At 43.4% G+C, this 11,197-nt stretch overlaps 1 protein-coding gene and 2 long non-coding RNA genes across 4 annotated transcripts; 2 read left to right on the top strand and 1 right to left on the bottom strand.

Annotated features, from left to right (window-relative positions):
- Positions 1–6: 6 nt before the first annotated feature.
- Positions 7–3,368, top strand: LOC135245643 (uncharacterized). The gene is made up of 2 exons (XR_010327320.1): positions 7–1,850; positions 2,308–3,368. It is a non-coding gene; the product is annotated as an uncharacterized LOC135245643 (long non-coding RNA).
- Position 3,369: 1 nt separating this feature from the next.
- LOC135245644 (uncharacterized) lies at positions 3,370–6,470 on the bottom strand. Of its 2 annotated transcripts, none has more exons than XR_010327321.1 (2): positions 6,345–6,470; positions 3,370–4,104 (listed from the first exon to the last, which is right to left on the bottom strand). It is a non-coding gene; the product is annotated as an uncharacterized LOC135245644 (long non-coding RNA). The 2 variants fall into 2 exon arrangements; XR_010327322.1 differs by lacking the exon at positions 6,345–6,470 and adding an exon at positions 4,619–6,241.
- Positions 6,403–11,009, top strand: slc35b4 (solute carrier family 35 member B4). Its single transcript, XM_064318817.1, has 10 exons — positions 6,403–6,616; positions 7,074–7,187; positions 7,288–7,390; positions 7,679–7,728; positions 8,110–8,191; positions 8,520–8,580; positions 9,025–9,134; positions 9,249–9,324; positions 9,491–9,566; positions 10,034–11,009. The coding sequence occupies exons 1-10, from the start codon at positions 6,540–6,542 to the stop codon at positions 10,272–10,274; spliced, it is 990 nt and encodes a 329-aa protein (XP_064174887.1). The 5' UTR covers positions 6,403–6,539; the 3' UTR covers positions 10,275–11,009.
- Positions 11,010–11,197: the final 188 nt, after the last annotated feature.

Raw genomic sequence — 11,197 nt, 5'->3', positions numbered from 1 at the left:
TGTTTACAGAAACTGTACGCAGAACCTTTCTTGCATTACAGCCTTAAATGAAACTACATTAAACATGATTTATCCCACCTTCATTTGCACATGGTATTCAGTAATATCCCACATTTCTGAGAATTTATTAAAAATGAAATTCTATAATAACTGAGTTGTGTAAGTGTGGACATTTTTCTCCATCCATTTTCCCCTCTGTCCCGACGAGAGCCCTAGTGCGTTCTCAATGAGAAACGCCCCCATAACAGGATGCTTCGCTGTAGGGCTGGTGTTCTGTGTTGATGTGCTGATGTGTGTTTTGGACAGAATTTCTATTTTGGTTTCATTAGATCGCAAAACATTTCATGACATTGCTTCAGAGTTCAGTGTGTTTTTGCATATGTCAAAGGAGACATATGCAAAAGGCTTTTTTGAGTAGGGCCTTTCTTCTTGCCACCCTGTCATATAGGCCAGTATTGTGGAGAGCTTGGGATATTGTTGTCACATGCACACATTGACCAGTCTTTGCCATAACGGACTGCAGCTGCAGCTCATTAAAAGATGCCATTGGCCTCTTGGTGACCTCTCTGATTAGTCTCCTCTGTGCTCGTTCATCCTGTTTGCAGGGACGGCCTGATCTATGCAAGATCTCAGTGGTGATTCACTGTGTTATTTGAGTCTTTTGATATCTCGTTATGCTCATCTCCTGATTTGTGTCTGTCTGCAGTTTTACCTCTGAGTCCGTTAGAATGCTCTTTGTTGTTCATGGTTTGTTCTTTGCTGTGTAATGCACTACCCTGCTGAGGAAGCCTACAGAAACAGATTGTTTCATTGTGTGCTAATCAGAATTACTATAAATGGACACAGGTAGGGGCCAGTCAGCTTGGTGTGTGATGTAGGAGTTTGGTTATGCGTGAGCTAATGCACCATTACAATCATTAGGGTGTGTCTGTTTTATGCAACCCAGCTGTCATAGATTTTTAAAAATGAGTTCTCAGGTATTTTGAGAATTGTTTTCACTTGGATATTGTGGAATACCATGTGTCAATACATGTAAAAAATCAGATTTGATGTGCTTTTTATTTAAGGCTGTAATGCAGTAAGAGGGAACACTGTGGAAGGGTTGTATACACGTTCTATAGCCAGGTGACTGCAGGTGAAAGAGTATGACGTGTGCATGTTGCGGAAGATGAGGACAGGGCCTTTATGTATGTTGGTATCTGGATGTGAGTTATTTAACTCAGTTGGAAGGCTCACCACCTTAGATGTGCGGAGGAGAATATGTACATGTGAGATATTTGAAGAAACTGACACACCCGCATGGCTGTATCTGTTATCTGTTCTCCTGCGCAGGTCTAAGGTGATGGGCCTGCTAACTGTCATTTTAGTAATTCACACCCAGATTCCAACATACATAAATTACCTGTCCTCATCTTTAACTACATGCACATTTCATACACTTTCCCATGTATTCACCACATACAGTGGCTATAGTTAATGTCTCTGCCAGTCTTATATACTTCTGCCTTTATACAGTAAACTGAGTTTAGCTTCAATTGTGGGTAATGGGAAAAATCTGCATGTATTCGTCAGCCTTTCAAAAATAGACTTTAGTGTTATACTTCCTCTGCTGTAATTCAATTTTTTGTCCAGCAGAGGGAGACATATTCTTCACCTGTAGCACCCTGTACTAATGCAGTCCTGTCAACCCTCTTTTAACAAAGATTGTTAATGCCTCTGTTTTCATTTGCATAATGTATGTTCATAGGTAACATATTTTGATTATATTTTGTTTATTTTAAACATTCCCCCCTCTTTTTTTCTCTCCAGCTTGTCTGCAGAAGCAGGAAGTCCCCAGATGGAGGCGCTGTGTATGTATGAGTTTGGTTTTGTTTGTTTTTGTTTCTATGCACCACTTTTGGTGTATATTAGTGCATTACTACTGCCAGTCTTACATACTGCTACCTTTCTGCAATCAAATGAGTTCATTTGATTGCGTAGTAGTATGGGGGACTGTCAGTAGTAATGCACTAACGGAGAGTGGGGCCCCTGTCAAAATTTTTTTTTTTTTACCTTCCAAAAATTTTGAATTTGCAAAAAAATATTATAACCCCCATGTTGTATTCTGGGAAATTCCGGGGGGCCAGATTGCCTGCCCGTCCACTCACACCACACACACACCTCCCCCACCCTTGGGGACCACCGACGTTGCTCAGGTGCGGTCTCAGGGACTCGAACCATCAACCTCTACCTCCTGAGGATCGGTTCAGCCCCCTACGCCACATACTCCTTCGCATTTATCGCTCATTTTTTTGTGCACTTACACAGCACTACGGACAAAAGCTGCGCAAACTGAAGGGACGAACGGGGATTCGAACCCTGAAGCTCAGCGTTCCAAGCTTTGGACAATACCTTTACGCCACCGTCATGTTAGCGGTTGCGCGGCTGCAGAAATGGCCTGATGATGAGACAACCCAAGTATAAGCGAAACAAAGACGAAGGGGGGTTCGAACCCCCAACCTCTGCGTCCGTAGGCAAAGACAATACCGCTGCGCCACCTTCTCTTCTGTGAATCGGCCGGCTTTTCTGTGGGTAGAAGAAGATGACACAACAGAAATATTTACAAAAAAATCTCAGAAATTTTGCCTTCATCTACTAACTTCGGACCTGAAGGTGATGAACCTTGTTACCTATGTCTTACAGCTGGTTCTTAGAGCCACAGCAGAGGGGGGATTGAACTTACTATCTTGGGATTCGTGGAACAGGGTACTCTGTCTTGCACCACGAAGCCCTTCAAGAATTCCTGGGTGTTCATTAGTGAACTTATTCACAGACCGATAAGAATTAAACAGGAAGAGCTCAGCTTTGAATAGCAGAGATCCAGATTAGGTGCTCTCCTAAAATGAACTCTACGAAACTGTGGAAAATTATAAACTGACACCCTAACATATTTTGGCTTCTTTAAATAAAGCTGTTGATTCATTGAAGGAATTCCTTTGCATTTGTGATTTATAATTAGAATAACAGGTGACTGACCAGTCCCGTTCAAACAGATGACCTAATTAAAGGTGTAATGTTGTTGCATCTTATAGGTGTGCATGAAAGTGATTAGTTGGTTATATTTTTTATGCCTTTGAATGTTTTCTTTCACAAGGATGAAAAATGAGATTTAATCTAGTCAGTAATGTACTATGGAGAACACTCATATTCTGTTTTTATAAACTGCAGTGGATATGTATTGGGGACAGGGCTTGTAAATGCATTTTATTTTCTTTTTAATAATGAAATAAAATGAATTGTGTTTTGTAATTTTATACTGCAATTACATTTCATTCTTGAATGTTGTGCTGCCATTGCTGAATAAAAATAATGCACAATAAGAACAGTGAGTTTTGGTTTCAGTAGATCTTTATTATCTCCAGAGGGCAACTTGTTTGCAGCATTAAAATCCACATACATTTGATAACCATACAAAAAATCGACATATACATTGCAACATTTTTTTAAATCAGACTTCCTTTGCTGTAATGCCATTTTCTGTCCAGCAGAGGGAGGCAAACTCCTGATATTACATTACATTGTATTACATATATTCGGCAGACGTTTTTATCTGAAGTGACGTACAATGTGCATACCGAAGATCATTGGAACAACTACAAAACACAGGTCCAGTAAGGTACAATACTAATTTTGTAACAGTTATTCACAGCCATGAACACATTAAGTCCAGTTCACACATTAAACATTACTCTGACCTAACCTATGCTAAGAAAAACTAGGAGGTATGACAAGCTACAACATAAAGATAATGATACAAAGTACAGTATAAGTGCAGGATGGAGGTACATATAACATGAAAGTGGCACAGGAGGTACATGTGTGGCATGAAAGAGGGGGATTTAAGTTGATAATTATCCCAGATTGCTCAAATTATCTCAGTCATCCGAATGGCAGGGGTGCAAGTGGCCCTGTTGCCACAGAGTGGAGTGGTCGAGCTGGCGCGTAGGATTGAATCATGTCCTGTAAGTAGGTGGGGGGTGTCCTGTTGGCTGCAGGGTAGGCGAGGATCTGGACTTTGAACCTGGTCCTGGCAGCGACCGGTAGCCAGTGGAGTCTGCTCAGCTCCTTTAAAAAAAGGGACCAGTTAAAAGCATTTAAAAATAAGACAAATTGATAATCAAACAAATATATGTAAAGCGAAATACATGTATACTGTATTTTGGTACAATCTACATATCAGGCTGTGTAATTTAGTTTTTAGTCACACACTAAACAGAGGTAAACCAGTGGAGTACACCAATGTGTGTGTGCATCTACTACCCTGGAGAAGTGAAGACTAATCTTAATCCTTAACATGCAGGTGATTTACAGCAACGTGCACACAAACACCCCGAAAATCAGTTTTCAACAATATTCGGATTAAGAATCTGCATGTTTCAGAAAAACACGATTTCTCTAACACCTGGGTTTTACGTGGATTCTTTTAATAATCATGTAAGGCCAATTAGTTGTGTCCAAAAATAAGTACTTCACACCGCCCTGCGTGATGCTTCTGCTTCTTCTTCTCTTTGTATGATTCTGGCGGGTTAAATGCTTCCAAACGCATTACTGCCCTCTGCTGATCGTTAAAAAACCCCACCTGATCCTCAGATGCATCCGTGCACATAGTCCAGTTGCATACAAACAAATCCAACTTTCCTTTCAAATAGTTACTGCTTCTTCTTGTTTGAAAAAAGCAAAGTTACAAAAGAAAAAGGAAAGTCCTAATTCTAAAATAACGTTGAATACCATCTTACTTTCCTGTATTTTACATTATAATAACATGTTCAATCGTCGCAGGCATGCCACAGTCATACCCACCTGGGTGTTTCCCTACTATCCCTATCGCTTAAAACCACAAGTGTCTCAGAATTAATGTTGCTGGTTTAACTGTACTGATCCCCCCCCCGCGCATAAAGATATACAAACAACATCCAGTTCACTGCGTTTGGTGACCTTTCGCATGCGCAGTTTTATAAGGCCGACATTTAAAGCCGACTTTACTACGTTCACATGTGCAAATAAATCGAACATTTGCGCAAAAATATTGGAGTTAATTGAATGCTTTCTCAGATTTATACCATACCCGATTAAGATAATAAAAAGGCGATTACTTACAACTTCCAGAACTACCGAATTTGTGTTCCTAAACATAACCGAGAGCTGTATTTTTCCCGTGCTTTAATGGTGACGGGTGACAGGTGCGCGGACAGCCGGGTACTCTGTTGCAGGTGCGTTTTATGTCTACAAGAGGGACCTACCTGTGATTCCTACAAGTTTAATACAGACGGCCCCGGTTGAAGCCATCGTTAAGAAAATAATTAATGAAATGTCATACAACAGCACTGTACTTTAATATAATGACAACATTTAGGTATTTTGACAGAAGAATCTGCGCGGATGCACTCCCATTCTTAATGTTACAATGATAAACTTTTAAATCGAGTTTGAAATGTGGCATGAAGCTTTATTCTCAAACGTTTTGCAAGCATGGCAGTTTGCGTTTTCATACCCTGGGGAAGTGGAAACTATTTAATGTTTAACACACAAGTGCGTCCGATTTTCCAGGCTATAGTGTGGATTTTATAGACTTCATATTAATACAGCCCCAGGGGCCAAATGTTATCTATTTAGAGTTGAATTAGCACTGGACATTTTATTGTGTACTTATTCAATATACCTCTACAGTACTATAGGGACACTATGTCTAGTGGAGGCAGACTATAACATAAGTTATGCATTCACTTGTGTTTGCACAAAATACTAATAGGTCCATACCAATTTAGTGCTTCATACAGGGGAGGCAAGAGACCAGTATATATTAAATGCATTTATCAAGCATTAGGACTTCATTTATCTAAATTCCCTTCTATACAATTGTTGAAACCCTGGCAAAATGGCAATCATTTGTGATGTTTAATTTAACAATATAAGATTTGATTTGCAATAAAGTTCAATGCGGTGGAAAGTCTTAGGTAATCAGAATGCAGTTCTTCTTTATCCAGTCTTTTCAGCTGATACATGCATGATATACAGAATTATTTTTTATAGTATCTACATTACTCATGCTCAATCAGTTTTATATTGTCCAAAAAAAACGAGATCATGGTATTTCATATTTAGACTTACTGCACTTCTAAGAATCAACATGGTAGAATAAAAAAAAGCTTTATAAAAATACATAACGTTCACATTTACATGTGAACGTTACTCCAGAAACGTAATTGGCATTATAATTATAACGAAGGAGTATTTTTGGGTAGAATGGGGTTAAAGAAAATGCACGGCCAGTCAAAGCGCTTAATAAACTACAAATCCCAACGTACCAACCAGTTCCACCCGGAAGCGTGTGCAGCCGGTAGACGTGTCCATCCATCCATCCAGCTTGCAGTTTTTGCCTGCTTGGCGGTCGCTTTTGACTACTTCACAGCTCTTTTTGTCTAAACATCAGCATGGCATTAGTATAGCACTACGTGAACAGACAGAATAGGTATTAAGAACAGTTCGTGCTTAAAATAACAATGAATACCATACTTGCAATCATCTTGGTTTTTGTCGGATGCTGCAGCAATGTTGTGTTTTTGGAACTTTTGGTGAGGTTAGTAGCCTAACTTTCTAACGCTCTATCTGGATACTGTTAAAGATCACTACCTCGGACTATGTAGCCTTTCTGTCCCGTTCCCAAGTGCGCGTATATAATCTTGGTAAGGGTCCGGGCATCATTTAAATGTGTATTTTATGCTAGAAAATTTTTCCTCCGCCTGAGCGAAATGAAAGGTTGGCGAGAGCAGTAATTTTATTAGCGGATTTTAACAACCTTCTAAGTCGAATCTGTATTTTCGGGAAAAAGCATGCGACTCTCAGCCACGGAAGCTACGATGCTGCGTTTTCTGCATCTGCTTTAGCAAGTTAGGTTTGCAATTGTCTCCTGTGTTTACCTCCTAGCTGTCACAGAGACGGACATGTCGGAAGCAGACATGAAACCTCTCGCGAAGAACAGGAACGTGCTTTCTTTTTTTAAGTTACACTGTTGTTTGTATGCACTACACCTACAGGGAGTTTCCTGGTTGCGGAAACATCGTTACGTTCGCGCAGTTTGCCTTCATCGCTTTGGAAGGCTTCATTTTCGAAACAAATTTCGGCAGGAAAAAACCTGCCATCCCCATTAGGTACGTAAAGCAAGTGGAATTTCAAGACTAAGACCAAATGTTTGAAATGAACTCCGAAATTTGAATGTTAAAGCTGTATTCGCATTTCTTGTTTATCCAGGAACTATGTGGTCATGGTGACCATGTTCTTCACGGTCAGTGTGATCAATAACTACGCCCTCAACTTCAACATATCCATGCCCTTGCACATGATCTTTAGATCAGTGAGTACTGTCCTCATTTCCTGTTTCATCACTTACCTGTTTGGCCCCAGGTGGTTTCTTCTTGTTGGTTCTTCTTAAAGGAATAATTAGGCAGTAGTTAATTTGCTTTGTTTACCAACCACAACCTGTTTTACAGCACCAACATTCCCTGGTCCATGCATACTATAAAATATCTATGTTGAAACTTGTCTTTGGGAAACCAGTGTACTTCCTGTTGTCTTCCTGTTTATTTCCTGTTGAGTGTTGTTTATACACACATCTGACTGACACCCTCTCTCACCTTTACAGGGATCACTGATAGCAAATATGATCCTAGGAATCATCATATTGAAGAAGAGGTACACTAACCTTGTATTCATATAACCTGCTGTAGTTTATATGATATAAGTTTGCTCTTATAACCCAGTCGTAGTTCATTTGCTGCATAGGATATTTATTTATACACTGTATACATTTCAATGGAATCTGTGGATTTGGTCAGTGCTAGTGATGCCCTTTCTGTCATAAGGAGTGTGCAGTGCCATGTCAGGTGGTTGGAATGTAGCGCTTAACTGGGTGTGTATAAACTACTGTTGTCACACCTTAGAGCAACATTGACAGTATTTGTATGGTGCAAGAGAACCACTGCAATATACCTGTTCTCAGGTCAGTTATTCTGTGCGGTGTCTCGCAGCAATGTTGAATGTGCTGTTCTCAGGTCAGTACGCGTCTCCCTACAGGTACACCCGGAGTAAATACATCTCCATTATGTTCGTGTCCCTCGGGATCTGTATCTGCACCGTTATGTCTGCCAAGCAAGTGGTGAGCCTTTTCCCAACCTGGTCCTTCACACACCGTCCCTTAATTTGGTCAGAGAGACAAGGTCAATTACACACCACCCTTTAATCCAGGCCTTTACACACGTACCTTAACCTGGTCAAAGAGACACGGTCATTTACACACCGTCAAAGAGACACGGTCATTTACACACCATCCCTTAACCTGGTCAGGGAGATATGGTCATTTTCACACAGTCCCTTAATCTGTTCAAAGAGTCACGGTCTGTATAGGCCTTTGGTCATTTACGCTGACGCCTGCTGTAAAATAATGTGCAAAGTAACAGACGCTCACAGACACGTTCTCTCGCCAGAACGTGGACCAAGAGGGCACGGAAGAGCAAGGCTTGTACACTTTCCTGCGATGGCTGCTAGGTAGGTGCCCCGGCCTGTTTGAGCGCGTGCATGTTTTCGCGAGCGCGTGCGCACGTGCGTCTGAACACGTTTGCGCGTGTGTGTGTGTGTGTGTGTGTATTACGTTGTGTGGGTGAATGCAAAAGTGCGCGTTCCTACTTGTGTGTTTGAGCATGTGGGTTTTTGCACGCACATTTTCTCAGCGAAAATTGCAGGGAGAACGAGGACACTGAATGACATCTGGAAACAAAATGGCCGCTCGGTTGCATTAGCCGTGCTAATCGCTCGTTAGCTTGAAGAAGGTGCACGGGGCTTGGTACCTCTGTAGTGGCGTTTCGCATATGTGCTTTTGCCTGGCTGCCATTCCCGGCAAGGCTTGCGGCTTGACCCTTAGACTTTCTGCCGTCTCACGAGGACCTTTGAGACGCCGGCGCGTTATCTGTCCTCCCTCTCGATTGGCTGCAGGTATCGGCATGCTGACCTTTGCCCTGCTGATGTCGGCTCGGATGGGGATCTTCCAGGAGACGCTGTACAAGCAGTACGGCAAGCACTCCAAAGAGGCCCTTTTCTACAACGTAAGGGCGGGACAGAACGGAGCAGGCCGTGATAACGTCGCACGTGCTGTACGATCAGTGATGTCATTGGTGATGTCATCGGTGAGGTCAGCGTTCTTTTCTCTCTCTCCACAGCACTGCCTGCCTCTCCCAGGGTTCCTCCTGCTGGCCTCTGATATCTACAACCACTGCGTCCTGTTCAGCCAGAGCGGTGCGTTAACGTGCTAACATCTACAGCCACTGAATCAACACACTAGTATCTGCAACCTGTGAGCGGTGCGCTAACGTGCTAACATCTACAGCCACTGAATCAACACACTAGTATCTGCAACCTGTGAGTGCTGTGGTAGCACACTAACATCAGTGTGTTTTTGCAGCTCCTGTTGAGGTGCCAGGGATCGCAAAGGACGTGCCAGTGATGTGGATATACTTGCTGATAAACGTCATCACACAGTATCCTTTCGGCAGTGTACACGCACGCGTGTGCGAGAGACAGGTACCAGGTTTGTTTTGGAGTAAAATACTTTTCTGTGCTCTATTGATCTTGCCTGGTGGAACTGAGCCTGCCAATATGACCAGAAGGTGGGGTTTGCACTTTTGGAGAGTATTTAATTGGTTCCAATACACCAGACAAGATCAGTAAAGCACAGGAAAAAAATAAATAAATAAAATAAAATTTTGAATCCAAAACGAATAGGTCTGACAGGTACACACGCATGCACGCACTTGCATGCTCATACATAAGCGCATAAGCTAACTCATACACCCTTGTATACTCATGACAATACTTGTACACACAGACAGTAGTTCAAACGCAGCATTTGGGGGAATGTAGTTCTCTTACGCAGTGCTTAGTGCGCAGTATCCTCACGTAGGCCGCCGAAGTCTCGCCATGACCTTTAACCCCCGCCGCCTCTCAGATACGTGTGCATCCGGGGCGTGTTCATCCTGACCACCGAGTGCGCGTCGCTGACGGTGACGCTGGTGGTGACGCTGCGCAAGTTCGTCAGCCTCATCTTCTCCATCCTGTACTTCCACAACCCCTTCACGGCCTGGCACTGGCTGGGCACAGCGCTGGTGTTCCTGGGGACGCTCCTCTACACCGAGGTGTGGGCCAGCGTCCGCGCCGCGCTCCGCCCCGACGGGAGGAAGAGGGAGTGAGGCTCCTGCAGCGCCCCCCGCAGGACCGGGGGTCTGCTGCAACACGCGCACATACACACACACTTACTTTCTGTTACTCACTCACACACGCACACATTGTCATTCACTCACAAGCAAGCATGCACAGACATTGTCATTCTCTTTCTCACACACACACACACACATGCACACTGTCATTCTCTCTCTCTCACACTCACACTTTGTCATTCTCTCTCACACACACACACACTTTCTGTCATTCTCTCACACGCACGCACACACCACACACACTCCCTTTCCCGCGCTCGCGGGCGCGCGGACACACGCACCAGAGCCGCGACGGAACCGCGGTCGCGCGGTTTCGGTTCGGTTCGCGTTCCATCGGACGGGTCGCCCCGGTCCCGCGCGGTCGGTAGCTGGCGAATTTTGAGCCCGGGCTTAGCGTCAGCGCGGCCCCTGACCTCCGTTCCTCACCTCTCTGTAGTCCTTCTCCGAGTAGCCCGGGGCTGTAGTCCCTCTCGGAGAAGCGCGTTAGCCATTCGAAGGAGGGTAAACTCACACCCACACCACACAGATAGTCACATCGGCTTCGTCAGGGTCTTTAGCAGTGGGTCTCAAACTCGGTGCCATGGAGGGCCGTGTGTATGCCGGTTAATATTCCAGCCTCAGATCTTGATTATATAGTTAGTTCAATTATTTGCTGAATTAGGGATGCAGGTTTGCACATAATGGTGACCCGACGTCTATGGTGACCCGCATTGTCGAAATAAGAACTTGCTTACATTCTGTGCTTCAATGCAGTTAAATGCATACGGCTGAATGAGTAATTGGACTCAATTAAGGCAGCATTAATTCTTTGGAATGCATACGCATGGCCCTCCACGGCAACGAGTTTGAGACCACTGTTCTTTAGCTATCTTTTAATTTATTTGAATAGTCGACAC

The sequence above is a fragment of the Anguilla rostrata genome, chromosome 19 (assembly GCF_018555375.3).
Source record: "Anguilla rostrata isolate EN2019 chromosome 19, ASM1855537v3, whole genome shotgun sequence".
Lineage (NCBI taxonomy): Eukaryota > Metazoa > Chordata > Actinopteri > Anguilliformes > Anguillidae > Anguilla > Anguilla rostrata.
The sequence above is the reverse complement of the archived record's forward strand: the minus strand, read 5'-3'. Positions and strand labels throughout refer to the sequence as shown.